The sequence below is a fragment of the Gallus gallus genome, chromosome 8 (genome assembly GCF_016699485.2).
Source record: "Gallus gallus isolate bGalGal1 chromosome 8, bGalGal1.mat.broiler.GRCg7b, whole genome shotgun sequence".
Taxonomy (NCBI): Eukaryota; Metazoa; Chordata; class Aves; order Galliformes; family Phasianidae; genus Gallus; species Gallus gallus.
In genome coordinates this window covers 3495016-3519267 of record NC_052539.1, presented here as the reverse complement: position 1 = coordinate 3519267, position 24252 = coordinate 3495016, and the positions used below count along the sequence as shown (strand labels likewise).

Below are 24252 nucleotides of genomic sequence, written 5' to 3'. Positions count from 1 at the left end.
CAGAAACCACTTCCGAGTCAGAGCCGCGGCGGTCTACGAGTGCTTCCGTCTCCATCCGGGCACTGGGCGCGGCGGCGGGGGCCGGTGGGCGCGGCTCCATCCGGGTCTCGGGGATGCTGTCAGGACGCCGGCGGGCGGGGCTGCGTGTGGGGGTGTGGGACCCGCCCGGGGCCGCTTCCAGCGCTCACAACCGGCTCCACCAACCCAGCTCTATCGGGCCCTTCGCGTTCCTTCGCTTAAGGGGATCCGCCCTGGGACCGCGCCGCTGCTCGGTGTCGGAGGGCGCGCTGGCCCGGGCGGGCCCCGCCCCGCGGCCTCGAAGGCAAGTGGCAGCGCCCGGCCCGGGCCGGCTGTGGCGCGGTGGGAGCGAGGTGGGCGGGGGAGCGCGGGCTGCCGCGCCGTGCAAACTTGCGCACGGGGCGGGCTGTGGGCTCTTGGTGAGTTCTGCGGGGCGGCTGTGCAGCGAACTCGTGACCCACGTAGTCTGGTGTCAGCTGCAGGGCTCTCCATTTATCATCTGGGTCACGGGCCATTAACGTTCCCCTTTACATAGCAATGCTTGATTTGAAGCAAAAGCACCTGCGTTGCTGTCAGAGCTCTGCTGTGCTATGGGAGCACTGTGCTCCACAGCTGACTTCGGGTTACTGAAAGCAGAGGGGGTGAACACTGTTTCTCACAGAAACCATATCTGGATTTTGAGGAAAATCTGAAGTGTTGACTTGAAACTTTCCAGGCTTTCCTGCAAAAGAGGGGAAAAGCTGTGGTCAGCTGTCAAAGGGCAGGCAGCAGTGGTGCCCAGCCTCCTGGCAACAAACCCTCCCAGGCCCTACTCCCCACTCAATGCCCCAGGGCCATGTCCCCGTGTCACTCACCTCTGCTGCTATGCCCCTTTGTCAGGGACCCCACGGTCCATTGCTGTGTGTATTCAGGCACCAGCCTAGACCTCCATCACTCTCCATTGTTCAGTGATTTTCTTTTGTGATGGTGATTTATGTGGAAAAATAAAGTTCACAAATTTACTGTCCCCACAATTATTCATCTTCCATGAACTATTTACTCTTTCTGAAACTAGAGGGACTCTTTCCTGCTGTTCTGGTTTGGATGCAATACAAACTGGTGACAATCTCTGCAATAGGCTTGCCTTTTATACCAAGTGCTGATATAACAGTACATTGTTTACTCATGCTTTCCTGTGCAGCCTACTCTGTGGAACCTGCTATAGCAGGGGGTTGGACTGAATCATCTTCAGAGCTCCTTTCCAACCTGTGCAGTCCTGCAATTCTGCATTAAGTGTAATAGGGGGAAATCCCAGCCTCTGGGTTTTGAATGGTAGGAATAAGGCTTACTAGCAAGAGGCCCTTTTATTGAGAAGGCTATCAATAAACATGGGCTGTAACTCCCATACCAAAGACAGATTCAAAGGAAATGAGAATTATTTCATTTAAGTTTTGTTCCCATTTGCAAGTAAGGATAATAATAGCAATAATTTGTAATAATGTCTATAAAGCTACATATATGAGGACAGCGTAACATTGTTAAGTGGGTATGTGTAATGCTATAATGGAATAATAATAACAAGGTAGCAAAGTTTTTAATTATAGCAAATAAGAATGAGCCCAAATGCAGCAGTTAGAAATGCAGAACTAAAGGAAAAAGAGCTACTTACTGCTAAAAGATCTCAGGTAGACAGAAATCTCCAGCAAAAGATGCCCTCACCTCCACTGCCAACCCTTAAATGAGGTCTGGGAAGGGGTGCATCCTGGCTCCACCCCTCCATCACTCAGGTGCATTGCATACACCTGAGCTCCGCTGTGTTGGCCCTGCCTTCCCACCAGGTGCTCAGTCACTGCTTCAAGCTGTGACTTAGCATTTCTGCTACAAGTATATTAAATGACACCCATACAAATTGAAAATATAGAAAAAAGCTTAAAAATATTAAAAGTTGTACTTATACTTTTTAGCATAATGAATTTGAATGAATATCAGAGAGATTATAAGTGTTTCATTTAACTGAAGACATGGCCCTTCTGGTTCATTATAAGCCTATAAGTTCTTTTTTATACTTAAGAATAATGGTGTTTTTCCCTTACCTGTTAATATAGCTGGGAGTTGTTTTTTGTTTGGCTGTTTTTTTTTGGTTTGTTGGTTTATTTCCCCTAGAAAATGTATTAATGGACTCTGACTTGATTCTTGGATTTTTGCTTGGGCCTTTACAAAATATTACTGTATGGTAACTGCTGAGTCCCAGCCTGAACCACTGATTGAGCACCTGGGGAAAGGACCTGGTCAGATCTGGGAGCACAGGTGAAGGCAATTGAGCTGTGTGACTGCAAGGGGGGGTGGAGCCTGGCTGCACCTCCCTTAGACCTCATTTAAGGGCTGACCCCCATTGGGGAAGGGTCTTTGATTGGAGTTCTCTCCTTAGTGAAGCTTTTCCCTGTGAACCTGGAATTTTGTGATACGGGCAAGCAATCTTCTTTCCTTCTTTATAGTACTCTTCTATTGCACTGGTCCTTCTGCTGCATCTTTGTTATAATGCTTTCCCTGTCACAATGATGTGTCTGATTGCTTTCATTGCTTTCTGCTTACTGAAACCAACTGATTGTAGTTTACTAAAATAACTTATAGTTGCAGTCTTAAATAAGTATATGGTGTGCATACGTTGCAGATTCCAGCCTTGTTATTTGTAGTGTATTTACAAGCTTTAGATGTCAGTGAAAAAGTCTGTTGAACCACGATGTATATTTAAATTGATTTGGTACGGGACATGGATAGAATACTTAAGTAACAAAAGAAACAGCTGAGTTCTGTTAGGCTGAATGGTGAAGATAAATTCATATACTGTTATTGCATTATTCTTAACTAAGAGCTCAGCTTTTAAACTATTTGGTTTCTATTTTTATTATTTTAGTAGTCTATAGGATGTAGTGGGAGCTACAGATAGTTGTTCATTTCTTATTATTCTGGATGCATGTGGCACATCACTGTAGACAGGCAAGAATAGAGGAAAGGTGCATCTCTTGTCTCTTGGAGAGAAAGAGTAATTCTGTTGAAGTTGTGAGGTGGTGAATCAGTATATAGCATGGTGCTTATCTGTGATAGAAAGGAAGCTTCTGTCTATGTTAGTGATGTTTCTTTGTGCTAACTTGCCCTGCTTGGTGAAGTAATTGTATTCATCTTTGTTACCATCAAATGTAGGTATCTGCAGTACTTAAAAAGGGGTAAGTGGGTTTCTATGCACATTCTTTATAGAGTTTGATGAATTGGGCTATTGGTATTCTGTGTGTGTAGCATAGTACCTCTGAGTTATTTAATGTATTTTTATTGTTAAGTGAGAACCAAGTAATCTGTATTGATTGTTGTCACATCAGTGTTGTGGGAGCAGTGATGATAATGAGGCTTGGAACTGGATGATCTATAAGATCTGTGGTTCTATGACAGTGAACTGTGGATGTATATACTGCATCAAGGGGCAGAGGCTGGGCTTTGGAAATGCAGCAGCTTTAGTAAGACCGATTGAAAGAGAGAGAGGTCGTGAAGTGGTTTTTCTGCTTCCATATTTTAGGCTGAGTATTACCATCTTCATGTTCTTCAAGTAAGAACAGTGTTGTTGCTTACAGATCCTTCTGTGAAACCTTGAAACTCAGAAGCATATAAAGAACTGAAGGAGTGAATTCTCATGGTACTTTCTTGCTTTTTAACTAGAAGTGTGAAGCAGTGCAGGATTTGTGTTTTCTTGGATCTCACTTGGTACAGCAGACTACTTGAGCCTGTAATATAGCTTTGTTTTCTTCTTGAGCTCCTGTCAGTTGTTTAAGAAGCTGTTGTGTAAAAAGCCTCACTGAAACCCACCATATCTCAATTCTCACAGTCTTCTGACTAAATAATTTTCTAGTATTTTACTTTATTTTAGCATTGTGTTTCTTCACTTGGCAAGTTCTATCATCCACCCACAAAATGGAAGAGGAGATCCCAATTTTGACCAAATTCAACATGCAAACAAAAAGCATACTTAAAGTAAGGGGGGAAAATAAGGGGGTAAAATACAAATCTCTCATTAGTTATTGTTATTGCACACTTAGAGCATACTTGTAGCAAGTTTATGAAGGAAAAACGCAGGTGTATGATCTCAGTACTTAAGTTAGAACTGATAGAAGGATTTAATCAGAAAGCTTTTGTAGTAGTTCGAAATAAACATTACTGTTCTTTCAACAGACCTCTTGAAAGTGCAGATGATGGAGGACGAGGCAAACCAAGTGCAACCCCTGAATGAGATGCAGGTGCCAAACTCTGACAGCGATTATGTGTGGCACGTCACTGACATGAATCGACTGCACCGCTTCTTGTGCTTTGGTTCAGAAGGTGGTACTTACTGTGTCAAGGAGCAGAGGCTGGGCTTTGAAAGTGCAGCAGCTTTGATGAGACTGGTTGAAGAAGGCAGAGGTTGTGAAGTTGTTCAGGAGATAAAGACATTCAGTCAAGAAGGCAGAACAGCCAAACAAGAGCCCTTGCTTTTTGCGCTTGCAATCTGTTCACAGTGTTCTGATGCAAAAACAAAACAAGCAGCATTTAAAGCTGTTCCTGAGGTGTGTTGTGTGCCGACTCATCTCTTTACTTTCATCCAATTTAAAAAAGATTTGAAGGAAGGCATGAAGTGTGGCATGTGGGGCCGTGCACTGAGAAAAGCTGTGGCAGATTGGTACAATGGAAAGAATGGCATGGCTGTTGCGTTAGCAGTTACAAAATATAAACAAAGAAGTGGTTGGTCTCATAAAGATCTTCTGAGGTTGTCCCACCTGAAACCTGCCAGTGAAGGTAATACACTTTCATCCACCTGAAAATACTTTATTTTAAACTTGTAATATTAACTGTGGAATGATTTTGGAAACTTGAATACCTGTTGTCCCTGTAAGGGACTGAGTTCATGTCTGGTGTGCATAGCCAGTAAGTGCTCAGAGTTGGAATCCACATAAATGTCTCTATTTCTGTTCGGCACAGAATCAGGTGCTAGGCTATCCTTTGCAAAGCAAGCACACCCTTGACTAGAGGTGTGGTTGGTTATAGATAGCTGTTTACAAAATTACTTCTCTTTACAGTTTCAAATTGGTCATTCTGTTTCACCTTTAAATTGTGCATATTATAGGGCTAGAAGTTGGTACATCTGGGAAGGAATAGCTGCTGTCATATTCCCATCTCATTTTCATACAGGGATGTATGATCTCTATGTTAGTAGCCCTTAAGCCTAAAGGTCCTTCATTGGGCATTTTCCTTTCCTTTTTGGTTGATGTTAGCTTGTTATCATGTACTTGCTTGTAGTCAGATTGTTTGACTTCACTTGTTTTGCACATACTTGTGGTCAAATGTTTATACTTTCTTGACCTTGGTTGTCTACACCAGTGTGGAATAGTGATTTCTTAATTATTGTATTATGTAAATTACACTGTAAAGGTGTGAGGGATCATGTCACAAATGTAACTGTTTGTCTTCAAGGTAAAAAGGGTATATTCCTTGTTTTAGCTTGCTTATGTCAAGAGAAGGTAAAATAATACAATACCTTCAGTTCGCTGCTGTCTGCTTACAAGTGCTGAAATAACACTTTTTCATTAATCGGGAAGAGTGATGGTTTAGAATCTGTTATTCTCTTTACTTCCAAGGAGAATAACACAGTAAACAAAATAGCTGTTTTAAATTGTATGGAGCTGACCTTTTTTAGAACTGATCATCAGATCTGGGAAGTTCCACTTATTTTCATTGTTGCTTCATTTGGTTTTTAACAACAAAAAAAAACCTGCTAAGTTGATTGTTTGCTGGAGCGATGAATGTCAATATAAAGATATAATCAATATAATCCTGCTTGGAAAACATTTTCTTTTTCTACAGGTGTAGCTATTGTCACTAAATACATCACCAAAGGGTGGAAAGATGTCCAAGAAGCTTACAAAGACAAAGCAGTTTCTGCTGAGACTGAAAAGCTTTTAAAATACCTGGAGGCTGTGGACAGAGTGAAACACACAAAAGATGAATTGGAGGTTATTCATTTAATAGAGGAATATGGTCTCGTTAGGGAACATCTATTGACAAACCATCTGAAATCTAAAGAGGTATGTTAACTTGAGGAGCTTTGTATTCTCTTTAGGGTAACACTTGTTAGAATATTAAGTCTAGATTTCTGGCTTTTTAAAAAGCCTTTCTGCTATTTTTCCAAGTTATTTACACAAGTAGGTAACTGTAATACAAATGTTCATGTAACTTGCACATGTATTCTAAAATATACTTAACATGCAGGTGTCAGTTCGTGTACTTGGGAATCTTATCTTGTTTTCCTTATTTTTTGCTTGCAGGTTTGGAAGGCCTTGCTGAAGGACATGCCCATTTCTGTTTTGTTGAGAAATTTAGGAAAGATGACTGCAAATTCAGTCCTTGAACCACGCAGTTCGGAGGTGGCAATAGTATGTGAAAGACTGCGAAATGAGAAATTACTAAAAAAGGTAAAATTAATAAATGAATAGATCAATAATCATTGCCAACCTTTGACTCTTAATCTCTTCCTAAACTGTTTCTTTAGGCAACCTCTTTATGAAATAAAGGAGCCTTTGTAAGAAATTTGTAGCTTATTCTTTTAAAAAACAGTTGAACTTGTTTACAGATGACGTGTACTGACAACTAGTATCTTAAATTTAAGGTCATGGCAAGCTTTGCCTGGTGGGTTCATCCATTGTTTTTGAGTTTTGTAATTTAGAGTCAGCCATATGATCCTAAAAAGTGAATGGAAGGTACTTTTATGGGATCCCATGAAGTGAATGAAGTAATTAGCTTAGCCTCTGAGAGGAAAATGGGACAGAACAGGAAGGCTTTCTCCTTTCAGACTGATTTACTGCCCATCAGAGGTAATACAGTAAGAGGGACAGTAGGGTTCTGCAAATGGGGGAAATCCTTAGGAATTTCTTGGGAAATAGAGAAGTTGAGTGACTTTTTAATGATTTGAGTTAGGTTGATTAGTGGAATTGAGTACAACAATTCCACTTTTTTTCCTGTCTCACTGCTCTTTGCTTTCTGTTGTTAATTCTTTTAATTCTATGTAATTACTGACACACTGGAGAAAGGTATGCAAAGGTAGTAGCATAATACCTTGATGGAGGAAAGACAGGCATTCAGATTTCCTAACGTTTGCTGCTGGTGATTAATGACTTGAATGTCTCCAAGAGGGAACAAACAAGAAAATGTTGTTATATCAGTAATGTGAAGTTGTGATTTAAAATACTATGCAGTAGTCATTACATTAACTCTTCAAAAACAATTGAAGCAAAACAGATTTTGCATTACTATCTTCTTAGGTTGTGCTACTTTTTAATATATATTTTTTTTTTAGGTTCAGGCTTCTGGAAACTTAATTAATAATTGCTTTGTCTGTAGGGTAGAATACATCCATTCCATGTATGGGTTGCATTAGAAACTTATAAATCTGGACATGGAAGCAGAGGGAAGCTTTGGTGGCGTCCTGATGAAGACATTTTAGAAGCTTTAGATGCTTCATTCTATAAAACTTTTGAGGTAATATAGTTCTTCTATTTACTAGGCTCAAGTCTTTTTTTTCTGAAAGCTTATAAAAATTTATGCAAATATTTACTGGGTGTTTTCAAACTTCATAATAAAGATCTTAATGATTTCACTTAATGGAGGGAGGGGAAAAAACTACTAAGTTTATGGCAATGCTATTGTCCTGTAACGTTGTCCTGAAAAAAATAAATAACAAAACATCTAGATAGAAAGCAGAAGGAACAGCAAATTAATAACTTATTTGTACATGTTTTCATTTTTTTTCCTTTTAGACTGTGGAACCAACAGGAAAACGCTTCGTAGTTGCAGTTGATGTCAGTGCATCAATGACCCAGAAAGTTTTGGGCAGTGTGCTGAACGCTAACACAGTTGCAGCAATAATGTGTATGGTGAGGCATTAAACTTCTCTGTTTGTAACTAAATGTAGCTTGAGCTGTGTTTCTGAAACACAGGTACTCTAAAGCTGGTTAGAAATGAGAAGGAAGCTGCTATATAGTATTCTTTTATGTACAGAAGATAGGACAGTGTGCCATACTGATAGATCAAATGCTTAATGATAGAATCACAGAGTGGCCTGGGTTGGAGGAGACCTCAAGAATCATGAATCTTCAACCCCCCTGCCACAGACAGGGCCACTAACCTCCATGTTTAGTACCAGACCAGGCTGCCTAGGGCCCCATCCAACCTGGCCTTGAACATCTCCCAGCAACTAATTTCCAGTTCTAATCAAAGTGGTTAAGACTGCTTTTTCACTTAGCTTAACTGAAAATACATAGAAAACAATTCAGAAGCATTGAAAATTTAGTACAGGTTGGATTAAGAGAAGTTGGGGTAATTCTGATTGGCATTTGAACTATCACCAGTGCCTTTGTGTTGCAGTCACTTTTGCTTCTGTTTGGTATAGTAAAGTTTCTTCTGTGTTTATATTAGAGTGGAACTTGTTTGCTTTTAAAAATATGCAGTGTCTTATGTCAGAGGGGGGGAGAGAAATAAGGAATTACGTTTAGTGACAGTAATTAGGACAGCTCTTAAGCTCTGATTTTTCTTGTTTATTCACAAGAACATTACAGAATATTTGAAGTACAGGGTGAAGCTTTAATGTAGATGAGGAGTCACAGAGACATAAATAAGGATATATGTGTTCACTAGGGAGTGTCTTGATTTGGGCATTGAATTCTAAACTCTTTTGTCTTCCTCTTCCTCAGGTTGTAGCACGTACTGAGAAGGATTCCCATATTGTTGCCTTTTCACACGAACTGGTCCCTTGCCCTGTGACAGCTGATATGACGTTACCTCAAGTATTAGTGAAAATGTATGAAGTATGTAAAACTAAACTAAAATAAAATTGCAATTAGGAGATTGCCCTTGCTAATGTCAGAGTTGAGAGGTCTCAGCGGTTGCATACTTACGTTGCATTTCATTTTGTTTGCAGTCATTTTTAGTACTGTGTTTAGATAATATCTATATAGTAAAACACAGGAATCTTTCCCTCCCTTTTATTTAAGGGAAGTTCAGCAAAAGTGATTATTTCAACTTCCTGAATGTTAAATAACGACATTGACAATGGCATTACTAGATCACAATGCTTAGTTTGAAAAGAATAAATAAATAGAACAGAAGTGAACTGAACGAATGAACTGTTCTTTAACAAAGAAGCCTCTGAATATAACAAACCACGACGCTTACCTAAAAGGCACTTTTCCATGGCTTACTGATTTCTGTAATGTTCCATGTGTACACTTTTTCCTTTCAAGATTCCAATGGGTACCACTGATTGTTCCCTTCCGATGATATGGGCTCAGAAAACACAGACAGCTGCTGATGTCTTCATTGTATTTACTGATAATGAAACCTTTGCTGGAAATACTCGTCCTGCAACAGCTCTTAGAGAGTACAGGGAGGTAAATATGCTTCTGAGTGCTTGCAATTGTTCAATGCAATACAAGATACATGTCACTGCTATCCACATTCTAGAGACTTAATGAGTTGTGGCTATATGCAGTAAATAATTTATACAGTGTTAAGAAATGATGTATTCTCCATTTAGGTTGAATTAGTGGAAGTAATTGCACATATTTAACAGCATTGAATTACTAAAAGGATTTGTGATCAATCTATTTTGGCGTTCAGGGTATATGTGAACTTGTGCATTCTATATGACTGATCTAATAAGTTAATGATACAAGTAAGTTAATTATTGTAAGTTCTTAAATTTATTTCTGTGAGCGTAGTGTTATTTAACTTTGATCTCTGTGTTAGATCTTCCAAACTGTAAATGGATTAATGAAGGTAAGCCTGTAGGGGAACTCAAGAGAGCTCCCATGCCTACATTTGTGCTTCTGACAGGGAGTTTCTGTACTCTGACCTTCCTAACACTTGCTTTGCTTCACCTTGCATGTTGCAAACCTGCACATTCAGCTCATGTAGTTGAATTGTCTGGGCCACAGCTGTTTTAGTTGTTCAACCAGTATTTGGAAATCCTTGCCTCAGACAAAAGTACACTCTTTGACTTCAATTAGATGACTGATTAATTATTATCACCAGGTCTCAGAATGATTTTCAAAATAGCAAACTGACATCTGAAATGATGTATGAATCTTAATATTGCAGGAAAGTTTTGTTAATATTCCTACTTCTATTTATTTTAATGTAACTGTTTCTGTTGCAACTTAGTGTTAACAGACAGCCTGCAATTCTTGTTATGACATGTCTGGTTTCTATCAGTTTCTGTGCCTTTTCAGACAATGGCTTATGTATGCAGAATTGCAAGATTTGGCCTCTGGCATGTTTCAGTTCTTGTATATGTGTGCTCTGAAAATATCTTTTTGTTTTTCTTCTAGAAAATGGGTATTCCTGCTAAGTTGATTGTATGTGGAATGACATCAAATGGTTTTACGATCGCCGATCCAGATGACAGAGGCATGTTGGATATATGTGGTTTTGATGCCGGAGCATTGGATGTTATTCGAAACTTCATTTTGGATTTGATTTAATTTTCTAGGCATCTGTTCTTCCCAGTGGGTCCATTGCTGGCAACAGACTTAACCCTGGGAACCCTTAGCCAAATGTACTTTATTAGAATATGGCACATGATATACATATCAAAATGTTACCTTTTTGTGAAGGGAAAGCAAGAAAAGCAGATGATGAATCACTTTTCTCCTTTTTCCTGTTGTGCACGAATTAAACTAATGGTGGGAAGTTTGCTAAAAGTTGCAGGGTTACATGCTACGTAATTTGGTTTCGTTTAAAATAGATCATGAATACTGGGATTTTTTTCCCCCCATTGCTGTGTGATGGTTGTTTACAAGAATAAATGGATGAATTATTCCTAGGGTGGGGCAGGAAAGAAAAGTGGTTTTAGCTTTTTAATAGTGTCAGTTTAACAGCAGGTTAGTGGAGAGTGTTTTTTCTTCGGGCCTTCTTTTTAATCTTGGTATTTTCAGCAACTTAATGTGGTTCAGCAGTTTCCATTGTCATACTTCAGGTCTACAGAAAAGCATAATCTGGCACACGTGAGACCGTGTAACTGTGATGCAGTGTAAAAGTTACCCAGTGAAATTTCACGCTGATAAACCTGAAAGGAAAGGAGCTCATGCTAAATCTTCTAGCAGGGATATCTGAATTCCTAAGAAAAAGGTAACTGTTCGTAGAGGGGTAGTTTCTGTACAGTGCAGTTTCAGAAGCACTGTTTTAGAATTTGTGTGCTTTGGAGAAAATTGTATGGACTTGGTAGCAGTGAAAGGCCTGGAGATGTCTGGGAAACCACATTCAGAACTTGCTGTGACTTCTCAGACAGCAGCAGCTTAGTTCTTAGTGAGGAAGATCAGCAAATGCATGCATCTTAGTGTACTCTTGAAAGCTGAGTGGTAACAACTAGAAACAAAAAACTACGTTTTCTTCAAAAGAATGTATTCAATGACACATAAATAATCTTAGTGAGAATACTTCATTTTTACAAACTTTTTGTAGACTAACACTACTTCTGATTTCTTAAATTAATTCAATCTAATGCTTTTCAAAACTACCTCCAGTTTATAGTGACCAATTCTTAAACTTTTATGAGATGTACAGTTGCCTCGTTCTCAATCTTGTTTAGGAAGTGACTAAAACTAGATTTTTCTTCATTCATTTTGATAGGAAGAGTGTGAGGAAAGGAGAAAGCTAGTGAATATCTTACCACTTTGGAACAGGGGCTGATAGCAATTCGTGTGTATATGTATTTAAAATGGTGCATATATGTTTATAGATGTGTGTATGGGGGGGAAGCTTAAAAGATTTCTTTAGGAGAGGACAGTCTTAGAGGTTTTTTTGTTCCAATGATGGTTTTACCACTTCTCATCAGACATTTTATGTCAGCCTCTTTTATGATAATTCTATTTTAAACAGTGAATTGGATGTTAATTTGAAAATAATTATGGTTTATAAAAAAAACCTAACTGTGGTAAATGACACAAGACCATATTTTTCTGCCCAAAACAAGCTTTTAAATGTAAAACTCGAGTTCATATTATACTTTTCATACCTCTTATGCCTCCTACATATGGACTACAAACTCAAAGCTTGTGTTTCAGTAGGATGGATATCTATTTGGTGCTATCTAAAACATGACATTGTGTTTCTGAAGGTATTCTGCTATGGATTTGTACTCTACTCAGAATGGTGAGGGAATCCTTTTCTGACATTAAGAAACAGAGTTGTTTAAAATCCATGGCTTAAAGAGCAGATGGGTAGGTATCTTTCTGGGGAACATGAATCGAGTTCCTTCTGGATTATCACTGCTATTATGATACAGCTCTGTTAGAATGCTTGAAGAACGCTTTGCTAGCACCAGCTGGTCAGGTAACACACACAAACAAACAAGTGTTCCTGCAAAAAACTACCAGAAAAGCACCTTGAATTTGAAAAAGAAGTTCAGCCATTTCCTGTGGAAAAACTTCCCACCGAGTGTAGTTTCCTTGCTGAATAAACATAAATGTGGGGAGTGAACATACTGACATATTATTTCAAGTAAATGCACTGATGTTTTGGAAATACTTTTGGTAGTAATGTGTTTTAAATGCAACAATAGTCGAACAACTGATTAGATGTTTCCTATTAAGCTAGAGATGTTGAAAATAACTGATGGCTAAGTATCTGTTGCAACTACTTTTTCTTATTTGAAGTAGTATTTGTGAAGTAATAGGAAATGTGGTGGACTACATATGGAATGATAAGCTTGAACTGGTGTTTTAAGTAACTTTTGGCAGTTAACTGCATAAATGTACTGCAGGTAAATGATTAGTTATTCTCAGTGACTGAGATTACAGTAGCATTGCAATGTTGAAAGTTGTTCCAGTTTAAATTACAATTCCTTGAAGTACAGGGAAGGTGAGTTTTTCAGTAGAACTTAGAGGAAAATGTAGCTCTCTGAATCTGTTACTGATAGATACAGTTATCCATGCTGGAGTAGGTAATATGCCCCTAAATATTTACTGTAACTCCGGATCAAGAAACCTTGTTAGAATATTGTATGTGGTGGCTGTCCAATGTAAAGCTTATACTGTTGAGATCATGTTGTCTTCTACTCCTCATCTAAAGTTTGCAGAACAGAAGCAGAACCGAGGTGAAAGCTGGCAGCTGAAACTTGGTTGTGTGTTGATCCTTGGTCCTACTGTCTTCTTTCTGGGATTGTTACTGTCTTATCTTAAGTGGCAGAAGAATGATACTGCATTTTCCTTTTCCATAGGGAAAAGCTGATGTTTATCTGCCCGCATGCTGGATTTCAGGAGGACAGTATGACTTATGTGCTGTCATATACATTTCTCCTATCAACTGGTAATTGTTAAAATGGTACCTGAACATGTGAAGGGGCAGCAATTGCTGTAATGTGCTGTGATGTTTAAACAAGAGCAAGACAAAATTGCTAAATTGAGGTGATAATTCAATACACAATGAATAACCTGCCCTTTCACTAAAGGGGAGACATGACTCAAGTTAATAGTGTCTTTTGCATTGGAGGAACACCAAGACTAACAAAACAAGAAATGGGGCTATAATGGTGCTCTGCATTTAACATGTAAAATAGAGCAGGAGGGTGTTTAGAAATGGTGAAGTTTAGAATAAGCATTTAAAAGTCTAAAAGTACAGCTGTAATCTGGGTGAATGCAGGTTTCCTGATATTTGTCACCATTAATAGGCTTTCAGTTTGACTGTCATTTCAGTGTGACACCCTAATAATTCTTAGTCTAAGGCATAATCTAATACTTGTAATATTCAGGCACTTTACCAGTAAGGAAAGGATCAGAAGCAGAGCAGAAGTAAAATCTTCATCTGTAGTGAAGAACTGTAAGCAGTGGACATCAGAGGTCAGGTTTCTTCACGGCAGTGATATACTCAAGAACATGGAAGATTTCTCAACGTAATACAATGTGTCACCATTGTAAAATGAATAAGGACAGTTGCAATTTTGCCAAGAATTAGAATTCTGTGCCAGGAATTGTATAGCAAGGGAGAGTAGGGTTTGGGATGCTTGTAGAGCTTAAGTATGTAGGGGCTTAATTTACAACTCTGTGCTTAAAGAAGTCTAAAGTTCAGTCTAGGTATGAAGTTAGTGAGGCTTGTTTAACTGCCCAGTATGCAGTGGCCACTAATAACTGGCTGTAAAGTAACTTGCTGCTTTAAACCACTGTTAAATAATGGTGGGGGTGGGATGTTGTTCTTTCGTTACTCTTTTTTTAATTGGGGCCATAAATGCCTACGTAAGAGTATGGCTTTGGAAGGCTATCCATCAAAGTGTATGTTCTTGGCTTTAGAAGTACACCAGTCATGTTGGCTTTTTTCTTTCCCCCACCATTCCAATCACTGCGTGAACTTCTGCTTATACTTGAATCTCTCTTCACTCCATGCTCTCATCCTCTCTCCTGTTGCCTGTGTTCTGCCTTTTTGCCACCATTGAGCATGATAGCTTAGCTAAGTAACTTACTCCAGAACTGATGTCTCAGTATTTAATTCTAAAAGCTGGACAACTTATTGTTACCTTTCTTTGATTATATAATTCTCTAACAGTGTTTAATTTACCATATCTATCTGATTTCTGGCGTTAGAAGTTGCGTAAGTTATGGAAGTATATCTTAATTCATTTAAAAATCCAGCATCTGCCTTTGCAATTAAATGGCACTATTTTCACACGACAATTGTAAAATGGCTTTTCAAACGTAAATCATCTTTCCAGGATTAGTTTGGGTCAGAGCTTTCCATTCTATTGAATATTGTCAAGTTGCTGTTAGATGCGGAATAAGGAAAACGTATAAATGAAGATTCTAGATGAATGGGCAGCTTTTTTTTTGCAGTCTTGAATGTTTGAAGAATAGAATGTAGGAATAAACCTGAGCAAAAGCGACTCATCTTGCTTGCACTTCTAGTCTGTTTTTAAGCATTTGGCCAGTTTGTAAGTTTATTTAGCTGTTTGCAATGGTTCACTGGGTACAAGTAGGTTGTGAGTAATTCCAATGGCTTGTTTGCTGAGGCTGTAGAGATTTCATTGTACCTCAACACAGTACAGTGTACAACACTGCCAAGTAAGACCTAAGGGGGAAATGTAAAACAAGGCTGTATGCTGCTCTGAGGGCTAAGACTTAAAATTAACTTGAGCAGAGAGTATGGTGTCTTCAAATTTATGTGCTTACACTTGGATTTACGATTTTGATGCTGTGAAGAGTGGTTTCTCTGGGTATTTCTGCAGTCCAAATTTATCTATTTGCATACATGTATGTGGTATATTGTGAACGTAAATGCTTCGTTAACAAATAATGAATGGAGGTAGCTGTTATCCTAATGATATCAGCTTTTTTGTTAAGCACAACTAATTACAATGAAAATGTCTGTACCATTACCTTCTCAAGCAGAAGTTTAGTTCTACTCTGGCCAAATAATGCAGTGGAAGGAATGAGCAGATAAGTGTATTCACAGTTCTGTCAGCTTTGTGAAACAACTTTGTTTCTAGCTTCTTAGAAGCTGTGTTTGAGCTGGATGAGCACTTATCTTAAGCATAATTCCTATTACGGAGTGTTTTAGTGAGTAATTTTTAGCAGTCAGATGCTAAGGAAAATATTATGGTACGATCAACAGCTTTTGTTTTAGAGATAATGCAAGTTCAGAGAGGGGAAAAAAAACCCAACAGAATTTTAATGATGGGTTTTGAATGCCTCCTTCCCTTTTTCTTCCCCAGAGCAGAACCACACTTCAGCTGCCATATCACGTTTAAACAACTTAAACATAACATGGCTTTGTGCCATTCAATAACGAAGGCACTGTCTTGCTGCTACTTTCTGTGGGATTACCCCCAAATTAATGAGGAAAATATTTGGCTGGGAAGCCTTAATACAGTTGAAAAGAAGCATAATTAACCCTTTGATTGCCTTAAGACATGACTTTCTGTAATCAATTGGCACTTGTTAGACTCTGCAGGCAAACAGCTTGCTTTCTCAACTGTTGGAGTGGAATATTGCCTTAAGTGACAATGCCCTGAGACTTCTGAAATTTAGAACTCAAAGGGTTATTTTAAACTTTTGGGGACTTTTTCTAATAGGGAACAAAATGGAAAAATTCCTTTGCATACTGTTATTACTTGATTGATGTGCAAGCTTTCCAGGTGTGCAATTGTTAACCTTGTCTGAAAACATAACTGGCCTAAGAATGATAGGCAAAGAATACTTTGATACCAGCACATGTGCAAAATAAATTCCTTAATTAAATATATATCTAGGGAGAGATGCACATTGTTTAACTTAATGAGTTTGTCTTTGTAAGCAAAGACTTCAGATGATGATGAAACTAGAAAAATTAAGTAGTAAATTGCAATGGTGAAAACACAACAAGGTCAATGTGTTTAGTTTTCTAATTACATGAATTAAAGATGCACAGTGCAGACCAACTGCGTACTGTACGCCTTCAACAAATATTGCTTCTATTTCAAACCTGCATCCCAAAAGGGAAGCTGTCAAATTCAGATGATAGCCTTGCAATCCTGGTTAGCCAAAATCAATGTAGAACTCTGTTTCCTTGAGGAGAGACTGAATAAAAATCCTTGACTAGCATTTTGAGTCTCAGCTGTGCATCTTTAGTAGTGTAATGGTCTCTTTTACTGAAGAAAGAGGTATTTTCTACTGACATATGAACTTCCTTGAAATAACCAAGTCTTGGCATTGGTTGGTCTGGCTTTGGATGTACATTTTACTGAAACTATTGAATTTAGGTTTTTTAGACATTTAACTGCAAGTTAATACTGCTAGGAAATTGCATTTTGACTGTAGAATTTAAGTACTAAATAAACTCTATGCATATTAGACCTGTTTTGTGTGGCCTTAAGTATCAAAATAGCATTGAATGGTTCATAACATAGTTTGTAGCTGCAGATGAGGCAGTGGGTGAAGCTGGCTTACACCTAGAGGATACTCCTATATGACAGTATCTAGACTGATATTCCATGCTGCAGAGTGAAGACCAAAGTGGTTAGCTAGTGATCTAAAAGGGCAAGCGTCGTTTCCCTTTTTGCTGTACCAATTGGAATTGAACTTCAGTAGCTAGGTGAACAGATACTGAAGTTAGAGGGAGGGAAACCAAGTCAGACATCCTGCACCCTTCATCTCCAGGCCTGGCTTCCACAGGCATAAATGACAAAAAAAACTTGAAGTTGGTAGAATTGGGAAGACTTCTGTAGATCTTCAGCAGATCTTAATGTACTTCAATGATATCAAAACCTAGCTGCTTTTAAAACAATAACTGACCTATTTGCAAGCCTGGGTAGTTGTAGGTTTTGTTAGACTCTGATCTGATAGAGAGTAATTACGCAAGACAATGATGAAGCTAACTCATTACCCCTAATATCAGCTTCCCTTCAAATGAACAATGGCTGCTGCCACTGGACTTCCTTGATGGATTCCATGTTTGCATAACTTGTTCCCATAAGTTACAATTAAATGATAAATAAAACTACAATGGAATTTGCACAAAATGGAGTTTCGATACTATTAAGAAAACACAAAACAAGCATAAGTGTAGGCACTGCTTTTTAATAGGAGGCAGAAGCACCTGAATGAGCACAAGTAGTGGAGAAATAGCAGAACTCGTGAAGTTTGACACAGAGCAACGTCACATCTGTTGCTTCACAATTCCTTTCTGGCTCCCACAGAGCCACTGTACTGACCACGTAATGTAACAGTAACCAGAAACAAAACTAATTTGCAGAGAACAAAAAAAACACCAAAGCACCAGGATTCTTTAAACCTTTAACTCCTGTACAGTTCATAGCATTAAGCATAATATGAGGATGCAAGAGCAATAAAAATAACATGATTAGCTTAGACTTGTGGTTCCAAGAGATACATAATGTTAACTGCTGTTGTGGTAAAGCTGAGGTATGAAGACAGCTTTGTCAGTTTCATGGAGTCTGGGGCAGAGAATTACTTGAGATGCAAAAAAGCACAGCTTGAAGCTGCTTAACTCCAGCTCGTGCAGTACATCTCGGTGATTTTTTACCTTGTCTGCATTTTTACCCATTTTATATAAAAGACAACAAAGTGAGGCTAAATAGTAGCTCCGGATTTTGTTTTCACTTGACACTGATGAACTAATGGGAGCAGCTTGCCTTCTTCATGAAGTCTTTGAGTATCAGTAGCACCTCCAACAAAAGACCCATTAACAAACACTCTTGGCACCTGTCAAGAATGTGACATTTGCATTCATTACTTGAAATAAAGAAATCCAAGCAAACTCCATACACATGCAAGTACTTTTCTACGTGCTACAAACTACAGTCTCATTGTGAGTGTATGTGTGTGAATATATACATGCAAAATATTTATGTTCTTAATATCCAAATTCATGTTTCAGTATTATTGCATAACTTGTGTTTACAGAAATTGAAGACTTTGTTCACATGTCCCTCTAAAAATGAGGATTAAGTCCCTGTGTGGAAAATCGTAATATGTTTCTAGAAGTTGAGTCAGGCAAGGCTACATAACATGAAGACATTAAAAAACGTAAGAGTTAAACACAATGGAGTAAACGTGCAGCTAAAAACAGTTTGACATTTAAATCATCATGGTGGCATTACAGAAAAGAACACCTCTGAGGTCTAAAGAGGAAGACCGAGTACAGAACTCTCTTGCAGTTCATGGTTTTAATTTAGGAGCTTGTATCCCCAATTCACTTGGCCCACCAAAAATTAAGACCTTGAGCTGGCTGTAACCCATAGGGAAAACGTGCAGTGTAAGTTTGTAATTGCCTCATGACTTGCAAATAAATACACTTACTGTTCTGCCACCCGTCATCTGTTCAAGAATGTCTTGGATCTGGCTTCCGTTTTTATTCACATCCAGTTCTACAGCTGTGTAATTTACATTCAAACCCTCAAAAAGCTTTTTTGCCATTCTGCAGTAGAAGCATGTTGTTTTAGAGAAAATCACCACGCAGTTGTCTGAGATGATCTCCTGTACATTCAAAAGAACCTAAAAGTTAGTAAGTTGGTGTATTTTAACAGTATCCAACAGTCATGAAAACAAGCAGGGATCGATCTGCTGTTACAGCAACAAACACTTGGTAGGGGTCACTTTACAAGGTTTAATCCCCAACGCTGCAAGCAGTACTGAGTTTGACCAGAAGTCTTTAAAAAGTCACGTAAAGGATACAGCATAGGAAGATCAGCTTCCAGCTCTGGGGATAATTGCATGACTTAATACCAATGTTACTATCATCAAGAAGCACGTTTGATGTGCAGAGCTACTTACGGCAGCCCCTCCCTGGAAGCATTCCAGGCCAGGCTGGATGGGGCTGTGAGCAGCCTGCTCTAGAGGGAGGCTGCCCTGCCTATAGCAGGGGGTTGGAACTCGATGGTCTTAAAGGTCCCTTCCAACCCAAACCACTCTATCATTTCTCAGCCTGACTCAGAAGAAGCCCGGAATCAACCACGGGTTTCAGAAACGCAGATCAGCAAATGAATCCCGTGTTACCTGTATCTGATTCACAGCAGCAGCATCAGACAGCGTGACAGAGGCAGGCAGCCTGTTTCCCATTCTAAAACTGAAGAGAAATTCAAGTTTAACACATGGCACGTTCTGTAGGTCCCCATTCAAAGGCTGGCTTCACACCATTTCCCTTAAATGTGATTCCTCCATGAGGTGTAAGCTTACACAGCCCGCGCTCACGGCAGTTCCTACACGCCTTACCCCGCAGCGCGGTCCCTACACGCAGGCGGGAAGATGAAGATCCTGGTACTGCAGGCTGTAAGCACCCCCAGGACGGTTTCCTTCCCAAGAGAAACGCTTCACTTCTTTTTCAATGGCAACATACACGCAGGCCTTAAACGTGACCCAGCCTGCGCCCAGCTCCACCCACCCAACCTGCCCGGCTCCGCGGCCTACACCCTCCCTCAGGGACGCCCCCGCCCACCGGCCCGTTCCGCCGCCGCCCGGCTACGGGACGCCCCCTCCTCACAGACCCCGACCCACCGGCCCCGCAGCTGCAGCGCCCTCTTCAGGAACATGGCTGCCGGCAGGAAGGGGCGGTGCTGCCCTCAGGCCCCTCCTCCGCTCAGCACCGCCCCTCGGGACGCGCGGCTGCCCGGCGCTCTGCCTGTGCCCGCCGTCCCTCAGGCAGCCGCCGTGAGGGGGGCGGGGCGGCCGCGACGCTGTTAGATTCTTAAGCCGGTTACAAAGCGTCATTGGAGCCCGCGCTCACGCGCTCACCTTCGTTTCACTGAACGGCGGTAAGGCCTTTCGCACCTCGGCTTCCCGGGCCCAGCGGGGCGGCTGCGCTCAGGCGTTCGGGGCGGGCAGCCCGGGGCCTGGCGGCCGGCGGCGGGGTCCTTCCTCGGCTGGAGGAGGGGCCGGGCCGGAGCGGAGCGGCGGCGGCCGGCGGCTTGGGGCGAAGATGGCGGACGTGCTGAGCGTGCTGCGGCAGTATAACACGCAGAAGAAGGAGATCGTGGTGAAGGGCGACGAGGTGATCTTCGGCGAGTTCTCCTGGCCGAAGAACGTCAAGACCAACTATGTCATCTGGGGGTGAGCGCCGGGGCCGGCGGGGCGGCGGGCGGCCGCCGTGGCGGGGACGGGGCGGACCGGGAGCCGGGCAGAAGTTGGCCCGAAGTTGCGGGAGGCGGCGGCGGAGCGCGGCGCACGGCGGGGAAAGGCCGCCCTCGGCCTCCTGCAGCCAGCGGGCGGCGGGGCCTGGCCGGGCAGGGCCGCGGGCAGCGCTGCGTGCCGCCGGAGGGGGTCCGGGCTCGGCGTGCGGCTGGCAGCCCCGGGGGCCGGAGGGTCTCACACGGCGCGGTGCGAGGGGCGGCTCGCGGCGTTTGGCCCCCCGTTCGTTATCAGAAATCCGTGCCGCGTCCTCCGTGTGTCGGCACGCCCCGATGGCTTCAGTTTTCCTGGAGCTCCGTCCCTCGGCAGGGAAGTCACCGAGCACCAGGCCGGGCTGCCCGGCGCTCCCCTGCGAGCTCTGGGTGCCCCTCGGCCGCCTGCGGGTGGGGCCGCGTCCCGGGCTCGGCGCCGTGCCCTGTGCAGACGTGCCCTGTGCCCGCTGAGTGACCGATGCTACACACATAGGGCATCGCGAGGAGAAACAGAGCTCTCGTACCTGTTGAGCTTGCTGGTTTGATTGCACTGTTTACAATGCACGAGGTTACTTCCCCTTTCTTCTCCATTAAGCGGCGATATAATTTAACATCCACGCTGGGAGGTATCCAACGGGTCTCGTCAAACAAAACCTTTAAAACCAGGGCAAAGTAATGCTTGTTGTTAAATAGAGGGCACTTTGAGTACTGATCCAAAAGAGTGCTTGGAAACATGATAGAGAAGCAGGGGAGCTGAAAGGTTTCTCAAGGCAACCCCTGGTCACTCAGCCCGAGAGCAGGGTTTGTTTCTGGCCTTGGCGTTACGATAAGGATATCCATGTTGTTGTTGTGCCCTGATGTGTACTTCAAGAGAGAAAGGAAACTGAAACTGTTCCGTTGGGTAGTTCACATACAGGTGAATTTGTTTAAACGGGCTTTACTTTGCTCTCAGTATAGAGCTAGAACTGTACTGTCTCCTTATCTGTTTCAAGCTCTCAGAAGCTTGTTTGGGGTTTAGTTGCACTTCCTGGCTGCAAGGGAGATGCTGGGATCTTCCTGGCGAGGAAGAGAAACATCTGCATAAGCCAGCTGAGCTTTGGAGTCCTTGACAAGTCCTCGTCCTGTCCTGCTGAGTAACTGTGGGCACTCAGGGTGTTTTCCTTGCTGCAGGTTGCCTTTCTGAGCAGTAAGGGGTAAAGGCTAACTGGACAGACAACTTTCATCCCTGTTCTGTGGGGAGCACAGAAGCTGATACGCAAACCAAACTACTGCTGCTTAGGAGAACTTGATTTGGGGACACAGTTTATTACCAACAGACAAGAAGGCAGCATCTGGACAGAGAAACATTATTTTACACGTTAAGGTGGTCCTACCTATATGGTTGAGGAAGGACTGTGGGTGAGCAGAGGGTACGTGTAGCTGAACAGGAGCAGTAGCTTCATAACAGCTGTGTATTTCCTCATCTTGTGATAGATTTTAGAGATATCTCTTTTTGGTTTTAGTAGATTGTGGTTCACACCCAAGAAGATGGCATCTGAACTTGTGATGGAATCAGCCTGCTACTGATGCATAGCACGTCTTGTGAACCACTGTGGACCTTTTAGTCCTTAAAGCAAAGGTGTAAAAACGAAACCAGTTCTACAAGCCGTGCTCAGTAGCTTTGAGATCATACTTTAAGAGCTGTTAATTTATGTAATTTCAGGGTCATACGAGGAACATCTTCAGGAACTTCTCAGATTCAAAACCACTAATATCCTTGATCACCTGGGAGGGCCCAAGCTATGCTTGCAGTTGTTAGTAGCTTAATCTTTCACGAGGCAAATATGACTTCCATCTTAGGTGTCCACGGCCTGGTTGCTGTAATTGCATCTCTACAATCTCCTGCAGTCAGGAGAGGGTAATCCAAGTCTGAGTAGCAGCGGTGGCATTCTGTCCCTTCTAGAATTAGAAGTAGTCCCAGCAGACATTTAACACTCGCTCCCTGAGCACGGAGCTGGCAGGAGCCAGCGGTGCTGCTGGGCGTGCTGAGCTGCCCTGCGCTGCCCACCCTCAGGGGCTGCCAGCAGTGCGTGGCTCTGAGGAGCGGAGCCGGTTGAAAAGCAACCTGAAAATCATGCAGAAGTTCATTTTTTAATCCAGGTTAGTTCCCAGATTGAATCTGCAGAACATAACCGAATACTTCTGAAGGCGTGGGGCAGAAGGTGGTGTTTTGTGTGTTTGATCTGATGCTTGACTCCTGGCTGCATAAGGGTGAATATAGAATGAGTTTCAAAACCAAAAGCAGGAATCAGTCTAACTGAGCACTTTAGCTGCCTTGTTTACCCATCAGAGGGATTATATGCACAGCTGACAAGTTTTTAAACAGTGAGCTGTTGGCTGTGGCTCTTATAGTTTGGATGGTGCTCTGCATGTCTAGTCTTGTGGTACTGAGGATTATCACTTTCTGTCACGGATAGGACAGAGGCCCTCAGAAACATTCATGCTTTCAAACACACAAGAAGAAGTAGAACAGTTAAAAGATGAGTGGACTCCTCTTACCCAGAGAATCATAGAATGGCCTGGGTTGAAAAGGACCATAATGATCATTGAGTTCCAACCCCCTGCTATGTGCAGGGTCCCCAACCAGCAGACCAGGCTGCCCAGAGCCACATCCAGCCTGGCCTTGAATGCCTCCAGGGATGGGGCATCCACAGCCTCCTTGGGCAGCCTGTTCAGTGCATCACCACCCTCTGGGTGAAAAACTTCCTCCTAATATCCAACCTAAACCTCTCCTGCCCCAGTTTAAAACCATTCCCCCTTGTCCTATCACCTATCAACCTATCAGAGATTCAGTGTGAATGCACGAACTAGAAATACATTTGTGCTGTTAAAACCAACCAGGTGAAACGTTCTCTTTTGCATTGCATAAATACTTTTCTTCAGTTTTTAAGCTGGAGTTTAATGGATATTAAGAGATTGAGGCTTGTATTTTTTTTTTAAATATGCAAATCAAAATAGTAGTGCTGGACTGATGAGATCTGAAACTTAAGGTATTTTTTTCTTCCTGAAATAATAGGTATCATTAGTAATAAGGGATAGAAGGATTATTAATTTCTTTAGCTATTTTGATGCTGGTTAATTGAGTGAAGTAAGCTATATTCAGATCAGCGAGCTCTCAGCTCTGTTCAGTGAGCAGGTTCTCTGTGTGGGAAATCTGAAAGGATCACAATGTGATGCGAAAATGCCATTTGTGACTTCTGTTCTCTCCTTGCTGTACGCCTGCTTGTCCGTTCTGACACTGTGCCTTTACGACTGCCCTCCTAACAGGACGCCCTCAACAGCTGTGATGAACCCGGGGTTTCCTTGCGAGTGGTGGGGCAGCAGCTGTGCACTGCTGAGCCCAGGCAATGCCTTTGGCTTTGTCATACCAGCTTCTTAAATTAATAGATAACCACTCAGTGTTTGTCTTCCAAATAATGCCGTTCGCTGCTAAATAGTGCAAATAAGAACTTCAATAGGTGGACAGCTGGGCTTCCTGTAGAGTGCTCAGAGGCTGTGATGCGCATCAGAGGAAAATAACTTGCTCTGAAAAGAGAGAACCTGAAATGTTGCTCCAATTTAAAATG

The 24252-nt window shown here is 41.7% G+C and overlaps 3 protein-coding genes across 8 annotated transcripts in view; 2 read left to right on the top strand and 1 right to left on the bottom strand.

Moving 5' to 3' along the window:
* Positions 1 to 109: 109 nt before the first annotated feature.
* On the top strand, positions 110 to 16885 carry TROVE2 (TROVE domain family member 2). 3 transcript variants are annotated; one of them, XM_422201.6, is made up of 9 exons: positions 110 to 322; positions 4216 to 4815; positions 5881 to 6101; positions 6342 to 6488; positions 7414 to 7551; positions 7830 to 7946; positions 8763 to 8876; positions 9312 to 9458; positions 10398 to 16885. In XM_422201.6, the coding sequence occupies exons 2-9, from the start codon at positions 4233 to 4235 to the stop codon at positions 10548 to 10550; spliced, it is 1620 nt and encodes a 539-aa protein (XP_422201.2). In that variant the 5' UTR covers positions 110 to 322; positions 4216 to 4232; the 3' UTR covers positions 10551 to 16885. The 3 variants fall into 3 exon arrangements, with proteins under 3 accessions (XP_422201.2, XP_040560724.1, XP_004943188.2); XM_004943131.5 differs by lacking the exon at positions 110 to 322 and adding an exon at positions 3564 to 3682; XM_040704790.2 differs by lacking the exon at positions 10398 to 16885 and having other exon boundaries at positions 8763 to 8869.
* A 708-nt stretch (positions 16886 to 17593) lies between these two features.
* Positions 17594 to 20090, bottom strand: GLRX2 (glutaredoxin 2). Of its 4 annotated transcripts, none has more exons than XM_004943130.5 (4): positions 19728 to 20090; positions 19548 to 19617; positions 18852 to 19028; positions 17594 to 18254 (listed from the first exon to the last, which is right to left on the bottom strand). In XM_004943130.5, the coding sequence occupies exons 2-4, from the start codon at positions 19608 to 19610 to the stop codon at positions 18123 to 18125; spliced, it is 372 nt and encodes a 123-aa protein (XP_004943187.1). In that variant the 5' UTR covers positions 19611 to 19617; positions 19728 to 20090; the 3' UTR covers positions 17594 to 18122. The 4 variants fall into 4 exon arrangements, with proteins under 4 accessions (XP_004943187.1, XP_046800952.1, XP_046800953.1 ...); XM_046944996.1 differs by having other exon boundaries at positions 19764 to 20090; XM_046944997.1 differs by having other exon boundaries at positions 19987 to 20090.
* Positions 20091 to 20424: 334 nt separating this feature from the next.
* The window catches only part of CDC73 (cell division cycle 73), a 94409-nt gene continuing 90581 nt past the window's right edge, over positions 20425 to 24252 (top strand). Inside the window, exon 1 of the mRNA NM_001031265.2 lies at positions 20425 to 20597. Within this exon, the coding sequence (NP_001026436.1) occupies positions 20467 to 20597 (131 nt within the window). The 5' untranslated portion in view covers positions 20425 to 20466. The remainder of the gene's footprint in view (positions 20598 to 24252) is intronic.

What these genes read in the sequence shown, in the direction of transcription:
- GLRX2 (XM_422200.8), bottom strand. Translation starts at nt 20,080, where the DNA reads ATGTTCCTGAAGAGGGCGCTGCAGCTGCGGGGCCG. An exon ending in GCGCTGCAGCTGCGGGGCCG is followed by an intron (nt 19,618 to 20,045) that starts GTGGGTCGGGGT and finishes ATTTCTCTTCAG; the next exon opens with TTTTAGAATGGGAAACAGGC. An exon ending in AGATGACGGGTGGCAGAACA is followed by an intron (nt 18,255 to 18,851) that starts GTAAGTGTATTT and finishes CATTCTTGACAG; the next exon opens with GTGCCAAGAGTGTTTGTTAA.
- TROVE2 (XM_422201.6), top strand. Translation starts at nt 4,233, where the DNA reads ATGATGGAGGACGAGGCAAACCAAGTGCAACCCCTGAATGAGATGCAG. An exon ending in TTGCAGCAATAATGTGTATG is followed by an intron (nt 7,947 to 8,762) that starts GTGAGGCATTAA and finishes CCTCTTCCTCAG; the next exon opens with GTTGTAGCACGTACTGAGAA. An exon ending in CTCTTAGAGAGTACAGGGAG is followed by an intron (nt 9,459 to 10,397) that starts GTAAATATGCTT and finishes TTTTTCTTCTAG; the next exon opens with AAAATGGGTATTCCTGCTAA.